General features: G+C 49.7%; 1 protein-coding gene across 4 annotated transcripts in view; it reads right to left on the reverse strand.

The window, feature by feature from the left end:
* The window catches only part of znf521 (zinc finger protein 521), a 474,497-nt gene that overhangs the window by 322,229 nt on the left and 129,648 nt on the right, over positions 1-22,620 (reverse strand). For all 4 annotated transcript variants that reach the window (XM_078215600.1, XM_078215599.1, XM_078215602.1 and 1 more), the window contains exon 3: positions 4,995-8,350. In XM_078215600.1, the coding sequence (XP_078071726.1) occupies positions 4,995-8,350 (3,356 nt within the window). The remainder of the gene's footprint in view (positions 1-4,994; positions 8,351-22,620) is intronic.

Genomic DNA, 22,620 nt, shown 5'->3' on the forward strand with positions numbered 1-22,620 from the left:
TCCCTTATCACACCTTCCAATAACTTGCCCACCACCGACGTCAAACTTACTGGCCGATAATTTCCCGGATTTCTTTTGGAACCTTTTTTAAACAACGGAACAACATGAGCCACCCTCCAATCATCCGGCACCTCCCCCGTGAATACTGACATTTTAAATATGTCTGCCAGGGCCCCTGCAAGTTCAACACTAGCTTCCCTCAAGGTCCGTGGGAATACCTTGTCCGGTCCTGGGGATTTATCCACTCTGATTTGCCTCATGACAGCGAGCACCTCCTCCCCTTTAATCTGTCAAGGTTCCATGACCTCCCTACCTGTTTGCCCTATTTCCGTAGACTCCATGCCCATTTCCTCAGTAAATACGGATGCAAAAAAACCATTTAGTATCTCCCCCATCTCTTTTGGTTCCATACACAGTCTACCACTCTGGTCTTCAAGAGGACCAATTTTATCCCTCACTATCCTTTTGCTCCTAACATACCTATAGAAGCTCTTTGGATTTTCCTTCACTCTGTCTCCCAAAGCAACCTCATGTCTTCTTTTAGCCCTCCTGATTTCCCTCTTAAGTAGCTTCTTGCACTTTTTATACTCCTCGAGCATCTGATCTGTTCCTTGCTGCCTGTACATTTCATACAATTCTCTCTTCCTCTTAATCAGTGTTACAATCTCCCTCGAGAACCAAGGTTCCTTATTCCTATTTACTTTGCCTTTAATCCTGACAGGAACATACAAACTCTGCACTCTCAAAATTTCTCCTTTGAAGGCCTCCCACTTTCCATTTACATCCTTACCAGAGAACAGCCTGTGCCAATCCACACTTCCCAGATCCCTTCTCATTTCATCAAATTTGGCCTTTTTCCAGTTCAGAACTTCAACCCGAGGACCAGATCTATCCTTATCCATGATCAGGTTGAAACTAATGGCATTATGATCACTGTTTAAGAGATCCGTAGATAGGTTCATGGACGAAAAGAAATTGGTTTAGGTTGGAGGGTCACAGTTTTTTTTTTAACTGGTCGGTGCAACATCGTGGGCCGAAGGGCCTGTTCTGCGCTGTAATGTTCTATGTTCTAAGTGTTCCCTCACACTCACATCCATCACCTGCCCTAACTCATTTCCCAATAGGAGATCCAATATCGCATCCTCTCTAGTTGGCACCTCTATATACTGATGTAGAAAATTCTCCTGAACACATTTTACAAACTCTACCCCGTCTAAAACCTTTAACAGTATGCGAGTCCCAATCTATATGTGGAAAATTAAAATCCCCTACTATCACAACTTTGTGTTTCTTGCAGTTGTCAGCTATCTCTCCGCTGATTTGCTCCTCCAATTCTCGCTGACTATTGGGTGGTCTATAATACAACCCCATTAACGTGGTCATACCTTTCCTGTTTCTCAGCTCCACCCATAGGGCCTCTGTAGACAAGCTCCCTAATCTATCCTGCCTGAGTACCGCTGTAACATTTTCCCTGACCAACAATGCCACCCCCCCACCTTTTATCCCTCTGCCTCTATCCCGCCTGAAACATTGGAACCCTGGAACATTGAGCTGCCAGTCCTGCCCCTCCTGTAGCCAAGTTTCACTAATGGCTATAATGTCATATTTCCATGTGTCTATCCACGCCTTCGGCTCACCTGCCATCCCCACAATACTCCTGGCATTGAAATAGACACACCTCAAAAGATTATTTCCACCACACTCTATCCTTCCATTTGTGATTTTGCTTGAACTAACCTGTCTTTTTACGCCTGCTCCACTATCTGCTCTGGCACTCTGGTGTGTGTGTGAGTGAGTGTGAGTGTGTGAATGTGAGTGTGAATGTGAGTGTGAATGTGAGTGTGAGTGTGTGAATGTGTGTGTATGTGTGTCTGTCTGTATGTGTGTGTGTGTGGAGTGTGTGTGTGTGTGTGAGAGTTTGTGAGTGTGTGTGTGTGAATGTGTGTGAGTCTGTGTGTGTGTGTGTGAGTGTGAATGTGTGTATGTGAGTGTGTGTATGTATGTGTGTGAGTGGGTGTGTGAGTGTGTGTGTGAGGGTGTGTGAGTGTGTGTGGGTGTGTGAGCGTGTGTGTGAGCGTGTGTGTGAGCGGGTGTGTGAGCGTGTGTGTGAGCGTGTGTGTGAGTTGAGTTTGTGAGTGTGACTGTGAGTGTGTGTGAGTGTGAGTGTGAATGTGAGTGTGAATGTGAGTGTGAGAATGTGTGAGTGTGTGAGTGTGTCTGTCTGTATTTGTGTGCGAGTGTGTGGAGTGTGAGTGTGTGTCAGTGTGTGGAGTGCGTGTGTGTGTGAGTGTGTGAGTGTGCGTGAGTGTGTGAGTGTGAGTGAGTGAGTGTATGTGTGTGTGAGCGTGTGTGTGTGTATGTATGTGTGTGTCTGAGTGTGAGTGTGAAGGTGTGTCTGAGTGTGTATGGGAGTGTGTATGAGTGTGACTGTGTGTGAGTGTGTGTGTGAGTGAGTGTGAGTGTGTGTGGGAGTGTGTGTGTGTGTGAGAGTTTGTGAGTGTGTGTGTGTGAATGTGTGTGAGTCTGTGTGTCTGTGTGTATGAGTATGTGAGTGAGTGTGTGTATGAGTGTGTGTGTGAGAAGGTGAGTGTGTGTGTGTGTGTGTGAGTGTGAATGTGAGTGTGTGTGTGCGTGAGTGTGTGAGTGAGTGTATGTGTGTGTGAGCGTGTGTGTGTGTGTGTGTGTGTGTGTCTGAGTGAGTGTGAAGGTGTGTGTGAGTGTGTATGTGAGTGTGTATGAGTGTGACTGTGTGAGTGTGTGTGTGTGTGTGAGTGAGTGTGAGTGTGAATGTGAGTGTGTGCATGCATGTTTGTGAGTGTGAGTGCGTGAGTGTGTGTGTGTGTGTGTGAGTGTGTGTGTGTGAGTGTGTGTGTATGTGTGTGAGTGTGTGTGTGTGTTGAATGTGTGTGTGTGTGTGGAGTGTGTGTGTGAGTGTGTGTATGTGTGTGTGTGTTTGTGTCTGTGAGAGTGTGTGTGTGTATGAGAGTGTGTGTGAGGGAGTGTGTGAGAGAGTGTGTGTGTGTGAGTGACTGAGTGAATGTGTGTGTGTGTGTGACTGTGTGTGTGAGTGTGAATGTGAGTGTGTGCGTGTGAGTGTGTGTGTGCGCGCGCATGTATGTGAATGTGAGTGTGAGTGTGAGAGTGTGTGAATGTGTGTGTGAGTGTGAATGTGAGTGTGTGCGTGAGTATGTGAATGTGAGTGTGTGTGAGTATGTGAATGTGTGTGTGAGTGTGTGTGTGTGTGTGTGTGTGTGTGTGCGTGAGTGAGTGCGTGAGTGAGTGCGTGAGTGAGTGTGTGAGTGTGTGTGTGTGTGAGTGTGAATGTGAGTTTGTGTGTGAGTGTGTGTGAGTGAGTGAGTGTGAGTGAGTGAGCGTGAGTGTGTGTGTGTGTGTGAGTGTGTGTGAGTGTGTGTGAATGTGTGTGAGTGTGTATGTGTGTGAGTGTGAGTGTGTGTGTGTGTGTGTGAATGTGAGTTTGTGAGAGTGTGTGTGTGAGTGTGAGTGAGTGTGTGTGTGAGAGTGTGTGAGTGTGAGTGTAAATGTGAGTGTGTGCTATTTGCCTCAGTGTGGGAGGAAACAGGCCCTTCAGCCCAACTTGTCCATGCTGCCCTTTTTTTTAACCACTAAGCTAGTCCCAATTGCCCGCGTTTGGCCCATATCCCTCTATATCCATCTTACCCATGTAACTGTCCAAATGCTTTTTAAAAGACAAAATTTGTACCCGTCTCTACTACTACCTCTGACAGCTTGTTTCAGATACTCACCACCCTCTGTCTATGTCTGATCTGTGCCCCTCATTATTTTATAGACCTCTATAAGATCACCCCTCAGCCTCCTACACTCCAGAGAAAAAAGTCCCAGTCTATCCAGCCTCTCCTTATAACTCAATCCATCAAGTCCCAGTAGCATCCTAGTAAATCTTTTCTGCACTCTTTCCAGTTTAATAATATCCTTTCTATAATATTGGGCCAGTGGGCTGACGAATGGTAGATAGAGTTTAATTTAAATAAATGCGAGGTGATGCATTTTGGTAGATCGAACGAATGCAGGACTTACTCAGTTAATGGTAGGGTGTTGGGGAGAGTTATAGAATAAAGAGATCTAGGGGTACATGTTCATAGCTCCTTGAAAGTGGAGTCACAGGTGGACAGAGTGGTGAAGAAGGCATTCGGCATGCTTGGTTTCATCGGTCAGAACATTGAATACAGGAGTTGGGATGTCTTGTTGAAATTGTACAAGACATTGGTAAGGCCACACTTGGAATACTGTGTGCAATTCTGGTCACCCTCTTATCGAAAGGATATTATTAAACTAGAAAGAGTGCAGAAAAGATTTACTAGAATGCTACCGGGACTTGATGGATTGAGTTATAAGGAGAGGCTGGATAGACTGGGACTTTTTTCTCTGGAGCGTAGGAGGCTGAGGGGGTGATCTTATAGAGGTCTATAAAATAATGAGGGGCACAGATCAGCTAGATAGTCAATACCTTTTCCCAAAGGTAGGGGAGTCTAAAACTAGAGGGCATAGGTTTAAGGTGAGAGGGGAGAGATACAAAAGGGTCCAGAGGGGCAATTTTTTCACACAGAGGGTGGTGAGTATCTGGAACAAGCTGCCAGAGGTAGTAGTAGAGGCGGGTACAATTTTATCTTTTAAAAAGCATTTGGACAGTTACATGGATAAGATGGATATAGAGGGATAAGGGCCAAATGTGGGCAATTGGGACTAGCTTAGGGGTTAAATAAAAGGGCAGCATGGACAAGTTGGGCCGAAGGGCCTGTTTCCATGCTGTAAACCTCTCTGACTCTAATAGGGTGACCTTGAAAAATGTAAGGAAATGACTTCTGAGCAGCAGCAGCCCCCCCCCCCCCACCCCACCCCCTGCTCCCCCCCCCCTGCTCCCCCCACCCCCCCCCCCCCCCCCCTATCAGACAAAGTGCTGGTGCCCTGTGGCAGGAAGGAAAGGCTGGCACCGTCGCGATGGTTTTGGTAACTACCTCTTCTGGTTGTGGCGGGCTGATTTTGGGCATGGGGGACACCTGGGGAGTTTTCAGGTGGCTGTTGGTTTCCGGGGGCAGCTCGGAGTGGACGGTCTGGATGTGGTTCTGGAGCTCTGTCTCCGACTCGAACTTGACGTTGCAGTTGAGGCAGCGGGTTTTGAAAGCGCTGCCCTTGCCCTTGCCCTCGGCGGGGCTGGGGTTGGAGGCCTGCCGGTTGCCGTTCAGGTTGGCACTGATGGCGACGGGGCTGATGTGCTTGTTGCCGTTGACGCAGTTGGCGCAGAGTCCGTAAGGCAGCCCGTTGATGTCCAGCTTCACCAGGTCCTGCTTCGAGCGGAACTCCTTCAGGCACGACGCACACTTGTAGAGCTTCGGTGGTGGCTGGCTGCGGATCACGGGCTGCACGCTGGCAGCAGAACTGGTCTTCTGCATGTGGAAGGTCCCGTGGATCTTCAGCTCCAGGGTGGAGGTGACTGTCTGCATGCACACCACGCACCGGAAGCCAGTCAGAGAGTTGCGGAGATCCGGGTGCATCTGACAGTGTTCCAGGAACTCCTCCTCACATTTGAGGGGCATCTTACAGATCCGGCAAGTCCCCGTGTCCAGGCTTTTGCTATGAGTCACCTTGTGCTCGGTGAGGGTGAGGAGAGAGGGGAATCGCTCGCCACAGATTGGGCACATGTAGTGTTTGACCGGCCCCAGGTGGGTCTGGGCGTGCTCGCGCAGGCCGCTCTCTGAGAAGAAGGTTCTGGAACAGACGTTGCACTTGTAGTTCCCCTTGATCAGCTCGGCTTTCTTCTTGACGATGGCGCTCTCCCCGGGCCGGATGTTGTGGTCCCGCAGCTGGTGGTTCTGCAGGAGGGAGTCCATGGTGTAGGCCGCCCCGCAGATGTCGCAGGCGTACATGGTCTCCGAGGTGTCCACGTCCTCCTCGCTGCCGTCGCGGCTGTTGTGCGACTCCTGGTGGTTGGCCAGGATGCTCTGCAGCTCAGCATCCTCCTTGTGGGTCTGCTCCGCTGAGCCGTTGGAGCCGCAGTTCTGGGACTTGGCCTCGAAGACGCAGTGTTTCTCCCGCAGGTGTTTCTCCAGGAGGATGATGGCGTGGAAGGCCTTGCTGCAGAACTTGCAGTTGTACTTCTTGCTGTGGGTGGTGATGTGGCACTGCAGCTCCACCTCAGTGCCAAAGATCTCGCCGCAGAAGATGCACTTGTGCATCTTGCCCTGGTGCTCTAAGTGATTGTGCTTCACGTGGACCTGCAGGTCGCCCTCGCTGCGGAAGTCCCAGTTGCAGGAGGTGCAGCGAAAGACCTTCTTCTCGTTGCTGTGCTTGACGGCCAGGTGGAGCTGGATGGAGACCTTGGAGTCGAAGACCTCCTGGCAAAGGGTGCAGCGGAAGAAGACGAAGGTGTGCATCTCCAGCAGGTGCTTCTGGAGGTCGTCCACGGTGGTGAACTGCTTGTCGCAGCTCTCGCAGATGTAGTAGGTGGAGGTGATTGTGAAGTGAACCGTCACGTGCTTGAGCAAGGCCTCCTGCGAGGGGAACTCCTTGTTGCACTGCGGGCAGGCCAGCCTCTTCGCCAGGCCGCCCAGGTGGTTCTTCAGGTGAGCCTGAAAGCTGTCGAAGGAAGCAAACTTGGCGCTGCACTGATTGCAGCAATACTCGCTGGCCACGTGCGAGGGTCCCGTGCTCCCCCCGCCGTGCGCCGCCTTGATGGCACTTTGCTCGATGCTGAGGGGGGAGAGCGGGCTGGTGGCGCGGCTGGATTTCTTGCTGCCGTTGTTGTAGCTGAGGGCCAGGGGGATGTTCTTGTGGTTCTCCTTGACGTGCTTGTTGAGCTTAAGGACGTTGTTGAAGATGGGGGAGTTGGTGCAGTAGGAGCAGGAGTACACCTCCATCACGGGGTCCTTGGACACCCCCAGCAGGGGCGAGTCAAAGCGAATGCTGCTGGCGTCCGCGTGGATCTGCTGGATGTGTTCGTCCAGTGAGGCTTCGGTGAGGAAGCCCATTAGGCAGTGGGGGCAGAAGAAGGCGTTGCTGTCCTTGGTCACCACGTTGCTGAAGCTGTGGGAGCAGCGAATGTGTTCCTGGAGGCCGTTCAGGTCGCTCAGGACCTCGGAGCAGAAGTTGCACTGATAGACCAGGGAGGGCAGCGCCGAGACCACCAGGGGGGGCGAGTCCTGCTGCCTCTCGTGGACCTGCCGCAGGTGCTCGTTGAGGTTGTAGAGGGAAGGCAGGACCTCGAGGCAGAGCTGGCAGGTGTGCGCCTGCTCGGGCTTATCCAGGTGCATGGTCTTCAGGTGGATCTGCAGCACGGCCAGGCTGCTGAAGGTCTGCTTGCTGCAGTACACACAGCTGTAGGTCACCTTGGCCTGCTTGAGGGCGGGCGCCGTCCCGTCGGGCAGGGGCTGGGCCACCCTCTTCTTGGCCCGGGGCTTCACCTGGTGCGAGGCCATGTCGAGCATGGTGGAGCTGTCCACCGAGAGGTTGGAATCCGGAGTGGTGCTGGACACGGACGTGTAGCCCACCGTCACCATGGAGGGGCTGTTGCTATGGTTACTGGGCTCTGGCTGCTGGTGGTGACCGTCCATGTGAGTGTAGAGTTCCTCGATGGACAGGAAGCGCTCGGAGCAGATGCTGCAGCAATTGCCCTTCTCCTGAGCGTGCGTCTGGTCCACGTGGGCCAGGAGGACACTCTCCTCGGTGAAGAGGTCGGAGCAGTAGATGCACTGGAAGGCCGCCCGGTCCTCCGAGGGTGAACACTCGGGATGGCACTCGGCGATGTGCCTCTGGAGGTCCTCGGGTAGGTCAAAGCCCTCCTCGCACTGGCTGCACTTCTGGGCGTCCCTGAGCTTCCACTCCTCGAGGCGTGAGAGCGACTGCGAGCCGTCCTTATTCTTCTCGTGCACCTGCATGTGACCATGCAGGGAGCTGGAGGTGAGGAAGCCCCGGCGGCAGATGGCGCACTTGTAGGGCTTGCTGGAGGTGTGGGTCTTGAGGTGGATCTTGAGGTGGTCGCTGCGGGAGAAGGCGGCGTCGCACTCGCTGCAGTGGTACTTCTTGTCGCCGGTGTGCAGCTTGATGTGCCGGTCACGGCTGCGTTTGTGCTTAAAGAGGCGGCTGCAGAAGGTGCACTTGAAGGGCAGCTTGTCGCTGTGGCTTTGCTCGTGGTGCTTCAGGTAGCTGAGGCGGCTGAAGGATTTCTCGCAGAACTGGCAGGGGTAAGGCAACCCGGGGCCACCTTCCTCTTCACCAAAGTCACAAGCGTCCCCGTGATTGGGTGAAGCGTGGTCCTTGCTGGAGGGAGATGAGGGGGGCCATGAGCAGGTGGGGTCATCCTCTCCGTCAACACCATCTGCAAACAGAGCGACAGGCGTCAAAAACAACCCCTCTCTCACCCTTCACACCGTTAAACATTCCAGCAGCAAATCATCTTTACAATGACACTGAAGAATGGACCGACCTCGCACTAAGCTGATCTTTCTCTACACCCGACCTACGCCTGTAACACGACATTCTGCACCCTCTCCTTTCCTTCTCCCCTCTGTACTCTATGAATGGTATCATTTACAGCAAAAAAAAAAGAGGTGGCACAGTGGTTAGCACTGCTGCCTCACAGTGCCAGGGATCCAGATTCAATTCCGGTTTGGGTCACTGTCTGTGCGGAGTCTGCACGTTCTCCCCGTGTCTGTTTGGGTTTCCTCCGGGTGCTCCGGTTTCCTCCCACAGTCCAAAGATGTGCAGCCAAAAGAGAAAATGCTGGAAAATCTCAGCGGGTCTGGCAGCATCTGTAAGGAGAGAAAAGAGCTGACGTTTCGAGTCCAGGTGACCCTTTGTCAAAGCTTTGTCTGGACTCGAAACGTCAGCTCTTTTCTCTCCATACAGATGCTGCCTGACCCGCTGAGATTTTCCAGCATTTTCTCTTTTGGTTTCAGATTCCAGCATCCGCAGTAATTTGCTTTTATCCAAAGATGTGCGGGTTAAGTAGATTGGCCATGCTAAATTGCCCCTTAGTGTCAGGGGGACTAGCTAGGGTAAATACGTAGGGTTACGGGAATAGAGCCTGGGTGGGATTGTGGACAGTGCAGACTCGATGGGCCGAGTGGCCTCTTTCTGCATTGTTGGGATTCTATGATACATTAAGCTGATATTTCTCTACACACCAGCTACTGGGCGGCACGATGGCACAGTGGTTAGCACTGGTTCCTTAAAACGCCAGGGACCCGGGTTCAATTCTGGCCTCGCGTCACTGTCTGCCCAGAGTCTGCACTTTCTCCCCGTGTCTGCGTGGGTTTCCTCCCACAGTCCAAAGATGTGCAGGTTAGATGGATTGGCTGTGCTAAATTGTCCCTTAATGTCAGGGGGACTAGCGAGGGTAAATGCATGGGGTTATGGGGATTGGGCTTGGGTGGGATTGTGGTCGGTGCAGACTCGATGGGCCGAATGGCCTCCTTCCGCACTGTAGGGATTCTATGATTCTATCTATGATTCTATGACTGTAACAGTATATTCTGCACTCTCTCCTTTCCTTCTCTATGAACGGTATGCTTTGTCTGCAGAGCGCGCAAGAAACAATACTTTTCATTCTACGCTAATACATGTGGCAATAATAAATCAAATCAAATGTTCCTACTCGTGTGTGGGGACGGGGGATGAGAACTGGGGGTCACAAATATAAAATAGTCAACAATGAATCCAATCGGGAATTCAGGAGAATATTCTTTATACAGTGGAGGGAATGGGGAACTTCACAAAATCAGAAGGAGGCCATTCTGCCCATTGTGTCCATGTTAACCCTCTTGAATGAGTATTTTGCGCCTTCTCCCCATAAGGGCGGCATGGACAAGTTGGGCCAAAGGGCCTGTTTCCATGCTGTAAACCTCTATGACTCTAAAACCCTGCCCCTTTCCCCCTTTCACCCACTGGGAAGGGTCGGGGAAAATGATGTCCATACGTTTGAGGGGAACTTGGATGAGTTCATGAGGGGGAAAGGAATCGAATAATCGGCTGATGGGGTGAGATGGAGTAGGGACACGGGCGGGGGAGGAGGATAAACAGCAGCATCGATCCAATGGCTCAGCTTCACATTAAATGTATTTATATTATTCACCAAAGGATAAAAAACGCTGGTGGGAGTTGTGAACAGACCACCAAACAGTAGTAGTAGAGATTGGAGACGGCATCAAGCAGGAAATTAGAGATGTGCGCAGTAAGGGTACAGCAGGTATTATGGATAACTTCAATCTGCATATTGATTAATTTTGGTCACTCTATTATAGAAAGAATATTATTAAACTGGAAAAGTGCAGAAGAGATTTACTAGGATGCTACCGGGATTTGATGGTTTGAGTTATAAGGAGAGGCTGGATAGACTGGGACTTTTTTCTCTGGAGCGTAGGAGTCTGAGGGGTGATCTTATAGAGGTCTATAAAATAATGAGGGGCACAGATCAGCTAGATAGTCAATATCTTTTCCCAAAGGTAGGGGAGTCTAAAACTAGAGGGCATAGGTTTAAGGTGAGAGGGGAGAGATACAAAAGGGTCCAGAGGGGCAATTTTTTCACACAGAGGGTGGTGAGTGTCTGGAATGAGCTGCCAGAGGTAGTAGTTGAGGCGGGTACAATTTTGTCTTTTTAAAAGTATTTAGACAGTTACATGGGTACGATTGGAATCGAGGGATATGGGCCAAATGCGGGCAATTGGGACCAGCTTAGTGGTTATAAAAAGGGTGGCATGGACAAGTTGGGCCGAAGGGCCTGTTTTCATGCTGTAAACCTCTCTGACTCTATGACTCTAATTGGGCTCACCAAACTGGCAGCAGTGCGACCAGTTCTTCACGGCCTTCTGCTCTGACAGGATACCTCTATGATGATTAAGAGGTTTAAGTTTATTTATTAGTGTCACAAGTAAGGCTTTCATTGACACTGCAATGAAGTTACTGTGAAATTCCCCTAGTCGCCACACCCCAGCACCTGATCGGGTCAATTCATCTAACCAGCACGTCTTTCAGACTGTGGGAGGAATCCGGAGCACCCGGAGGAAACCCACGCAGACATGGGGAGAACGTGCAGACTCTGCACAAACAGTGACCCAAGCCGGGAATCGAACCTGGGTCCCTGGTGCTGTGAGGCAGCAGTGCTGACCCGGTAATGTTGGAGTTGTACAGAATGTTGGTTAGACCACAGCTGGAGTACTGTGCGCAGTTCTGGCCGCCTCACTATAGGAAGGATGTGATAGCACTAAAGGGGGTACAGAGGAAATTCACCAGGATGTTGCCTGGGATGGAGCGTTTGAGCTATCAGGAGAGACTGGATAAGCTGGGATTGTTTTCTCCAGAGCAGAGAAGGCTGAGGGGGGACATGATTGAGGTGTATAAGATTATGAGGGGTTTGGACAGGGTGAGTAGGGAGCAGCTGTTCCCCTGGGTTGAGGGGTCAATCATGAGGGGGCAGAGTTTTAGGGTGAGGGGCAGGAGATTCAGAGGGGATTTGAGAAAACAGTGTTTCACTCAGAGGGTGGTGGGAATCTGGAATGCGCTGCCTGGGAAGGTAGTGGAGGCCGTTAAAAAATATTTGGATGAGCACTTGAAGCATCATAACATTCAGGGATATGGGACAAGTGCAGGAAAATGGGATTAGCGTGACAATGGTAGTTATAGTCAGTGCAGACTCGATGGGCCGAAGGGTCTTTTCTGCACTGTGTGACTGGTTAATTGGGTAGTTCTATCAAGGAGACAGCACAGGCACGGTCGCCTTGTAGGCTGCATGATTGTAGCTCTGATACGGGATTGAAGGGAACGGCCGTGGCGAAAGGGAAACTTAATAGTGAGAGCGTTAAAAGTTCCTCCTGATACACACTTCCATCACCCAGTAACAGCAACACGGAAGCAATCGCTGAGAAACTGGAGTGTGAGGACAGGCAATCTGTTCTGTGAAATTCAATTAATTAAGATTAATTGTTTTAATGGCTTCCTCATACATATTATCGTCAAATAATATCGTAAATTTACACAAAATAAATCATCTAATTTAATCTTTTCATTGGTGCACACAACCACTGTTTGGAGACTCTTTAGTGATAGGTTAACACAAAGTCCCCTCTCCGTCACCTCCCCACTGACACAATTCCTGCTCATGTGGAATAAAACTTCAACAATGAGGAACATGTTTTTAAAAAGTGATTAGAGTTTGAATTTGACATCAACACTATCTGTCAATTGCCCGAGTATCTTTTTTAAACTGTATTCTTTCATGGGACTGTGGGAGTCACCGGCTAGGCCAGCATTTATTGCCCATCCCTAACTGTCCCTTGAGAAGGTGGTGGTGAGCTGCCTTCTTGAACCCGCTGCAGTCCATGTGGTGTAGGTACACCCACAGCGCTGTCAGGGAAGGAGTGCCAGGATTTTGACCCAGTGACAGTGAAGGAACGGCCGGTATATTTCCAGATTTTTAAAAACTGTTCATGGGATGTGGTGGATAGGTGGCACAATGGTTAGAACTGCTGCCTCACATCTCCAGGGACCTGGGTTCAATTCCAGCCTCGGGTCACTGTCTGTGTGGAGTTTGCACATTCTCCTCGTGTCTGCGTGGGTTTCCTCCGGGTGCTCTGGTTTCCTCCCACAGTCCCAAGGTATGCAGGTTACGTGGATTGGCCACACTAAATTGCCCCTTCGTGCCCAAAGATGTGCTGGTTAGGTGGATTAACCATGGTAAATGCATGGGGTTATGGGGATAGGGCGGAGGGGAGGGCCTGGGTAAGATGCTTTGTCAGAGAGTCAGTCCAGACTCGATGGGCCGAATGGCCTCCCTCTAAACTGTAGGGATTTATGGATTCTATGGGAGAAGGCCAGAATTTGTTGATCATCTTGAGTGGCTCTTGGGAAGTAAAGGGTTGCCTCGCCCTTTATGTTATGAGTCAAATAAAAGCAAAATAGTGCAGATACTGGAAATCTGAAATAAAAACAGAAAAGTGCTGGAAAAACTCAGCAGGTCTGACAGTATCAGTGAAGAGAGAAACTGCGTTAATGTTCGAGAAAAGTTTTAACGTTTATTAGTGTCACAGGTAGGCTTACATTAACACTGCAATGAAGTTACTGTGAAAATCCCCTAATCGCCATACTCTGGTGTCTGTGGTACACTGAGGGAGAATTTAGCATGGTCAATGCACCCAACCCGCACATCTTTTGGACTGTGGGAGGAAACTGGAGCACCCGGAGGAAACCCACGCAGACACGGGGAGAACGTGCAGATTCCACACGGACAGTGACACAAGCCGGGAATCAATCCATACGACGCTTCTTCAGAACTAAAGAAATGTGCTTGAAACATGAACTCTGTTTCTCTCTTTTCTCGATGTGGAGGTGCCGGCGTTGGACTGGGGTAAACACAGTAAGAAGTCTCACAACACCAGGTTAAAGTCCAACAGGTTTATTTGGTTGCACAAGCCACAAGCTTTCGGAGCACTGTTCCTTCGTCAGGTGAGTGGGAGTTCTGTTCACAAACAGGGCATATAAAGACACAAACTCAATTTACAAAATAATGGTTGGAATGCGAGTCTTTACAGGTAATCAAGTCTTAAAGGTACAGACAATGTGAGTGGAGAGAGGGTTAAGCACAGGTTAAAGAGATGTGTATTGTCTCCAGCCAGGACAGTTAGTGAGATTTTGCAAGCCCAGGCAAGCCGTGGGGGTTACAGATAGTGTGACATGAACCCAAGATCCCGGTTGAGGCCGTCCTCATGTGTGCGGAACTTGGCTATCAGTTTCTGCTCAGCGACTCTGCGCTGTCGTGTGTCGTGAAGGCCGCCTTGGAGAACGCTTACCCGAAGATCAGAGGCTAAATGCCCGTGACCGCTGAAGGGTTCCCCAACAGGAAGAGAACAGTCTGAACACCGCTCGACAATCACCAGGCAAGACTGTTCTCTTCCTGTTGGGGAACATTCAGCCTCTGATCTTCGGGTAAGCGTTCTCCCAGGCGGCCTTCACGACACACGACAGCGCAGAGTCGCTGAGCAGAAACTGATAGCCAAGTTCCGCACACCTGAGGACGGCCTAAACCGGGATGTTGGGTTCATGTCACACTATCTGTAACCCCCACGACTTGCCTGGGCTTGCAAAATCTCACTAACTGTCCTGGCTGGAGACAATACACATCTCTTTAACCTGTGCTAAACGCTCTCTCCACTCACATTGTCTGTACCTTTAAGACTTGATTACCTGTAAAGACTCGCATTCCAACTATTATTTTGTAAATTGAGTTTGTGTCTTCATATGCCCTGTTTGTGAACAGAACTCCCACTCACCTGACGAAGGAGCAGCGCTCCGAAAGCTTGTGTGGCTTTTGCTACCAAATAAACCTGTTGGACTTTAACCTGGTGTTGTTAAACTTCTTACTGGATTCTCTCTTTTCTCCACAGATGTTGCCAGATGTGCTGAGTTTTTCCAGCATTTTCTGGTCTTTTTTCAGATTTCTCGCATCCGCAGTATTTTGCTTTAATAACCAGTGTTAAATGATTCACTGCAGCAAGTTCCACAACTTCATTACACTTTGTGTAGATGGACGCAACAACTTGCAATTATTGCAATGGTTTGTGAGCAACATGGGTCACTGTGGGAAATATTCCTCCTTTTTCTCCCCCCGACGACTCTTTCCCCCTGCTTTATCCCCCCTTTCCTTACCTTTTCTCCCCCTTTGCTTCCCCTTTCCCCCTTTTTCTCAATTTTTCCTCTCTCCCACCCATCTTCCTCCCCTCCCCCCCACATCCTCATCTGTCACAGTTTACCCTCTGATTTCAGCTTCTCTGCCGTTTGGCCATTCACACCTTCCATTCTCTCGATGGGCTGCCATTAGCAGCCTTTCCCCTGGTTCCTGTGGCTATGACTCATCTTTCATTCCCTCCCCCTGCAGTATAAATATCTCCCACTTTCTCTGCCTTTTAGCTTTGACAAAGGGTCGAAACGTCAGCTCTTTTCTCTCCTTACAGATGCTGCCAGACCTGCTGAGATTTTCCAGCATTTTCTCTTCTGGTTCCTCCTATCCCTCCATGTCCTTTCCTCTCCCCCTCTCCAGTCCCACAACTCTCTGCGATTGAACCGTAGAAAGGTTATAGCACAGAAAGAGGCCATTCAGCCCATCGTGTCTGCACCGGCCAAAAAAAGAGAAAAAAAATGCTCCTTCTGTCCCACTTTCCATCACCGGGTCCGTGACCTTGCAGGTTCCAGCACCTCAGACACAGATCCAGATTAGGAATGAGCTGAGACATCCATTCCAGACACCCACCACCCTCAAGAGATTTTCCTCATGTCCCCCCTGATCCTTCTATCAATCGCCTTCAATCTGTGCCCCCTGGTATTGGGCCCTCGGCTCAGGGGGAAACAAGTCTTTCCTGTCTGCCCTGTCTCGGCTCCTTGTAATTCCGTGCACTGCAACTAGGTCATCCCGCAGCTTCCTCTGTTCCAAAAAAAACAACCCTAACCAATCCAACCGCACCTCGTAGCTGCAGTTTCCAAGCCCTGGCAACATTCCTATTCATCTCCAGAGCAATGATGTCCTTCCTGTAACGTGGTGACCAGAACTGTACACAAAATTCCAGCTGTGGCCCAACCAGCGTTTTATACAGTTCCAGCAGTACCTCCCTGCTTTTGCATTCAAAACATCGCCCAATAAAGGAAAACAGTCCACATGCTTCCTTTCCCACCTTGTCCTCCTGTCCTGCCACCTTCAGGGACCTGTGGACATTCACTCCAAGGTTCCTCAACCCCTCTCAATACCTTCCCGTTTATTGAGAATTCCCTTGCTTTGTTTACCCTCCCCAAATGCATCACCTCACGCTTTTCCGGATTGAATTCCATTTGCTACTTCCCTGTCCACTCAACCAAGCCATTAATATCGTTCTGGAGTCGACAGCTATCCTCTTCACTATCAGCTACATAGCCATGCAGCTGATAGTGAAGAGGATATCCAACAACCATCGAGGGCCCCAAAACTGGAGCCTGCGGAGGGCCACTGGAAATCACTGAGGTCCGAACTTCTCCAATTCCATCCACTTGAGTAACCCCAAATTCTATCGCGCCCCTATTGGCTGCTGTGCCTTCAGCTTCCTGGGTGCTAAGCACTGGCATTCCCTCCCCGGATCTCTGTGCCTCACTCTTAAGACGCGCTTCATTAAGACACGCTTCAAAACCGACCTTTTTGACCGAGCTGTTAGCTGGTGTCCCCTTGTGAGAACACAAACAGATCTAACAAACAGTGGGTGGCGCAGTGGTTAGCGCTGCTGCCTCATGGCACCTGCGACCTGGGTTCAATTCCCGGCTTGGGTCACTGTCTGTGTGGAGTTTGCACGTTCTCCCTGTATCTGCGTGGGTTTCCTCCGGGTGCTCCGGTTTCCTCCCACAGTCCAAAGATGTGCGGGTTAGGTGAATTGGCCATGCTAAATTGCCCCTTAGTGTCAGGGGACTAGCTAGGGTAAATGCATGGGGTAATGGGGGTAGGGCCTGGGTGGGATTGTGGTCGGCGCAGACTCGATGGGCCAAATGGCCTCCTTCTGCACTGTAGGGATTCTATAACTCACTTTGCTCAACTGCAACTTCTTGTCTTCCCTCAAGGCCAAAGTAACCTACAACGCAGCCATCTATTATCCCCACATTTATGTCGAGATTGTTCTCCTTAGAGTGCGGAAGGCTAAGGGAAGATTTAAGATGATTGGCCAAACGGACCAGAGGCAACACGAGGAAAAGCAATTGAACACAGCGAGGTTGTTGCGATCTGGAAGATGCTGCCCGGAGGGGCAAGAGGAAGCAGATTCCATTGCAATTTCCAAAAGGAAATCAGATAAATACTGCAAGAGGAAAGATTTACAGGGCGACCGAGGGGAAAAGCAGAGACTGGGAATAATTGGGTTGCTCTTTCAGAGAACTCACTGCTCCCAACCTAATGGGTGAGATTTTCCATTCTCTCCGCAGTGTGTTTCGCAGCGGCGGAAGGCATCACGCACTCGCTCAGGTTGGGATCTTACAGTCCCACCGTTATCAAAGGGATTTCCTGTTGAACGGACTCCCTGCTGCCAGGAATGCAAGGGCAGGGGTGTGCCATTAGTGGAACCATAAGATCCTGCCGGGGTGAAAGGCAGCAAGATTTGGGCCATTATCGTAGAATCCCTACAATGCAGAAGGAGCACAGTAAGCAGTCTCACAACACCAGGTTAAAGTCCAACAGGTTTATTTGGAATCACGAGCTTTCGGAGCACTGCTCCTTCATCAGGTGAGTGGAGAGTTGGGTTCACAAACAAGGCATATATAGACAGAGACACAATTGCAAGATAATGGTTGCAATGCGAGTCTTTACAGGTAATCAAGTCTTTACAGGTACAGACAGTGCGAGTGGAGAGAGGGTTAAGCACAGGCTAAAAAGGTGTGAAATGTCTCAAGCCAGGACAGTTAGTAGGATTTTGCAAGACCAGGCCAAAACGCCTGCATCTCCACATCACGTGCAGAAAGAGGCCATTCGGTCCATCAAGTCTGCACTGACCACAATCCCACCCAGGTCCTATCCCCGTAACCCCACGCATTCACTCTGCTAACCCTACTGACAATCCACCTAACCCACACATCTTTGGAGTGTGGGAGGAAACCGAAGCTCCCGGAGGAAACCCATGCAGACATGGGGAGAATGTACAAACTCCACACAGACTGTGACCCGAGGCTGGGAATTGAACCCGTGTTCCTGGCGCTGTGAGGCAGCAGTGCTAACCACTGTGCCACCGAGCCGCCTCAGATTTCCTGGGGTTGGATGTCTTATGCTGTGCCCCAAATGTTAAACTTGTTCCCACATTCTGCAAATGCCTTTTGTGTCAAAGACTGCTTGCTGAGGGAGGGAGGGAGACTGGTACATTGGTGAGCATGGGAACAGGAGTGGACCATTCAGCCCATTGAGCCTGTTCCACCATTCTAATGAGGACGGGGTCTATACTCATTGGAGTTTAGAGAAATGAGAGATGGTGGGATGTTTTCTTTAGAGCAGAGAAGGCTGAGGGGGGACAGGAGGTGTAGAAGGATATGAGGGGTATGAACAGGGTGGATAGGAATCAGCTGTTCCCCTTTGTTTAGGGATAAATAACGAGGGGGCATAATTTTAAGGTGAGGGGGCAGGAGGTTTGGAGGGGATTTGAGGAAAATATGTTTCACCCAGTGGGTGTTGAGAATCGGGAATGCACAGTGGTATTCTCACTGGCCTAGCAATCCAGAGACCCAGGGTAATGCTCTGGACACCTGGGTTCGAATCCCACCACGGCAGATTGAGAAATCTGAATTCAATTTTTAAAATCTGAAATTAAACGCCCTCTGCAATGGCCGAGCGAGAGACTCAGCTCAAGGGCAACTAGGGATGGGCAATAAATGCTGGCCCAGCCAGCGACACCCACATCTTTGCTATTCATTCGTGGGACATGGGCATCACTGGCTGGCCAGCATTTATTGCCCATCCCTAGTTGCCCTTGGAGGGCAGTTGAGAATCAACCACATTGCTGAGAGTCTGGAGTCACATGTAGGCCAGACCGGGTAAGGACAGCAGATTTCTTTTTCTAAAGGGCATTAGTGAACCAGATGGGTTTTTACAACAATTGACAATGGTTTCATGGTCATCAGTAGATTCTTAATTCCAGATTTATTTTATTGAATTCACATTCCACCATCTGCCGTGGTGGGATTCAAACCCGGGTTCCCAGAACCTTCGCTGAGTTTCTGGATTAATAATCTAGCGATAATACCAGTGGGCCATCGCCTCTCTCATTTCTTGACTCTTAAATGGCCCCAACAAGCCACTCAGCTGTATTCAAGGTGGCATCAGTACACCACCACCTGCTCAAAGGCAATAGGATGGGTGAGAAATACTGGGCTGGAATGGAGCCTGGTGAGCCTACCAGTGAAGGGGGGCAAAGCACCCAGACACCTGTGGAGATCCGCAGTTCTTGGTCATCACAAGTTGCTGGACAGTTTACACAGTGCGGAGAGTGTCGTTCCTGGCTCTGTCTGTGCCAGCTCAATCACTCCAGACCTAAATCAGGCACAGACAGAAGCTTAATGCCCTCGTGCTAAAACTGAAACACAGCTTCCCATCCCTTACAGGAGGTGACGGCCTAGTGGTATTGTCACTCGATTATTAACCGACTAACTCAGCGAATGTCCCGGGGACCCGGGTTCGAATCCCGCCATGGCAGATGGTGGAATTTGAATTCAATAAAAAAATATCTGGAATTAAAAATCTACTTCTGAAGGAGAGCATCTATCTCCACTTGGAGAGGGAAAGCTTGATCAGGGATAGTCAGCATGGCTTCGTCAGAGGGAGATCATGCCTAACAAATTAGATTGAATTTTCTGACGAGGGGAGTGCAGTCGATGTAGTTTATGTGGATTTCAGCAAAGCCTTTGACAAGGTCCCACATGGGAGACTTGTAAAGAAGGTAAATTCACACAGGATACAGGGTAATTTGATAAAGTGGATTCAAAATTGGCTCAGTTGTAGGGAGACAGAGGGTGCTGACGGAAGGCTGCTTTAGTGACTGGAAGCCAGTGTCCAGTGGTGTACCACAGGGATCTGTGTTGGGTCCCCTATTATTCGTCATTTATATAAATAACATTGACTATGTGGGGGATAGGATTAGTAAGTTTGCAGATGACACAAAGATTGCACGGGTGGTTAACAGTGAGGCAGAGTGTCTTGGGCTACAAGATGATATCGACGGAATGGTCAAATGGGCAGATAAGTGGCTGATGGAATTTAACCCTGAAAAGTGTGAGGTGATGCACTTTGGAAGGAGTAATTTGACAAGAAAGTGCTCAATGGACACGAGGAAGTTCTGTGGAACAAAGGGACCTTGGCGTGTTTGTCCACAGATCTCTGAAAGCGGGAGAGCATGTTAGTAGGGTGGTGAAAAAGGCATGTGGGACACTTGCCTTTATCAATCGAGGCATAGATTACAAAGGCAGGGAAGTCATGTAGGAGTTGTATAGAACTTTGGTGAGGCCACAGCTGGAGCACTGTGTGCAGTTCTGGTCGCCTCATTATAGGAAGGATGTGGTCGCACTGGAGGGGCTGCAGAGGAGATTCACCAGGATGTTGCCTGGGATGGAGCATTTAAGTTATGAAGAGAGGTTGGATAGGCTTGGGTTGTTTTCTCTGGAGCAGGGAAGACTGAGGGGGCGGCCTGATTGAGGTGTACAAGATTATGAGGGACATGGACAGAGTGGATAAGGAGCAGCTGTTCCCCTTAGTTGAAGAGTCAGTCACGAAGGGACATAGGTTCAAGGTGAGGGGCAGGAGGTTTAGGGAGGGTGTGAGGAAAAACTTTTTTACCCAGAGGGTGGTGAGGGTCTGGAATGCGCTGCCTGGGAGGGTGGTGGAGGCGGGATGCCTCACATCCTTTAAAAAGTATCTGGATCAGCACTTGATACATCATAACATTCAGTGTTATGGGCCAAGTGCTGGTGGATAGGATTAGGTGGGAGTTCAGGTGTTTCCAATATGTCGGTGTGGACTCGATGGGCCGTAGGGCCTCTTCCGCTCTTATGATTCTATGATACTGATGACCATGAAACCATTGTCGATTGTCGGAAAAACCCATCTGTTTCACCAATGTCCTTTAGGAAAGGAAATCTGCCGTCCTTACCTGGTCTGGCCTACCTGTGACTGCAGAGTCACAGCAATGTGGTTGACTCTCAACTGCCCTCCCAGGGCAACTAGGGATGGGCAATAAATGCTGGCCCAGCCAGTGACGCCCGTGTCCCACGAATGAATAAAAAAAACTCTTGCACCTTGAGAAAGTGCGTAAAAACATGAGGAATGGAAAATGAATAATCTTGCTTAATTTAACGCGAGTTACATGGCGGGTAAATGAAAAGGTACATTGAATTGCACGGTGGCACAGTGGTTAGCACTGCTGCCTCACAGCGCCAGGGACTCAGGTTCGATTCCCGGCTCAGTCCACTGCCTGTGCAGAGTTTGCACATTCTCTCCGTGTCTGCGTGGGTTTCCTCCGGGTGCTCCGGTTTCCTCCCACAGTCCAAAGATGTGCTGGTTAGTTTAATTGGCCGTGTTAAATTGCCCCTTAGTGTCCCAGGATGTGTAGGTTAGAGGGATTATAGAATGCTGAAGGGGGCCATTCGGCCCATCAAGTCTGCATCTAACACAATCCCACCCAGGCCCTATCCCCATAACTCCATGCATTTACCCTAGCTAGTCCCCCTGACACTTTGGGGCAATTTAGGATGGCCAATCCACCTAACCCGGGGTAAATGGGTGGGGTTGTGGGAGTAGGACCTGGGTGGGATTGTTGTCGATGGGCCAAAAGGCCTCTTTCTGCACTGTAGGGATTTTATGATTCAGCCTTTTATATTGGCTGGACTTTCAAACAAGAAGTTTCTTCATCTGGTAATGAGTGAGTGGGAAACAGCTGAAGCTGGCGTTACCAGGCCAGGAAGACTGTGTCTGAATAACTTTTTCTGACGCTGAAGTTCAGACACACATAAACTGGCACAAAATATCAGCAACACTGGGATGTGTTTGTGTCAGAAAAATAACCTGGGGTTTTACTGTGCTGTTTAACTATGTGTTTGCTGTTAAACACTTGTACCTTCCCCCAGGCATTTCTAAAAGTCTAAAGAATAAATCGTTCAGCCAGGAGACAAAACAAAATGATTCGTCTCGTTCAAACCAGGACCTGACAATCAAGTGACTATTAAAGTGTCGCGGAACAACGCTCCCTCCCGCTTTCTTCATTCCGATAAATCCCACACCCTGGCCCCCGCTGCAAATGCTTCGCGATTGTTTTAAACAAACACAATTATCATAATTCCCCCGACGTCACTTAATAATTAAAGGCAGCATAAAATTCCAATGTTTGGTGGTCGGGAGGGAGAGCGGGAAAGAGGGGGAGGGAATTGCCGAGATTCCGTCTGGGGAGCGTCAGATGGGATTAAGTCTTGCCAATGCGCCAATCACATTGGAGCTCCACATTATTTGTAAGTTCAAGAGGTGGTCCACCATCGCTTCCTCTTTGCTGCGGGGTCTGTAGCCAGACTTCCTGACTCAAATAAAAACCAGCTCTCTCCGCAGTCTGGAGGCTAAAGCAGCAAATGAGGAACTGGAAACAGGAAGGCGTGATCATGGAGAAAAGGGTGTACATATGCAGACCACTCGCACACAAGCTTACACGGAGATATACACACACTCACACACAGAGATGTACACACACACAGAGATATACATACACTCACACACAGAGATGTACACACACACAGAGATATACATACACTCACACAGAGATATACACACACTCACACACAGAGATGTACACACACACAGAGATATACATACTCGCACAGACAGATACACACACACAGATATGCACACACACACACAGATATACACACACACAGATGTACATACTGCCACAAAGAGATATACACACACAGATATATACACACATACATAGATATACACACACACAAAAATATACACACACACAGAGATATACACACATTCACACAGATATACACACACACAGGGTTATACACACATTCACACAGACAGATATACATACGCAGAGATATACACACACACAGATATACATACTC

This window comes from Mustelus asterias, chromosome 7 (assembly GCF_964213995.1).
Source record: "Mustelus asterias chromosome 7, sMusAst1.hap1.1, whole genome shotgun sequence".
NCBI classification, from domain to species: domain Eukaryota; kingdom Metazoa; phylum Chordata; class Chondrichthyes; order Carcharhiniformes; family Triakidae; genus Mustelus; species Mustelus asterias.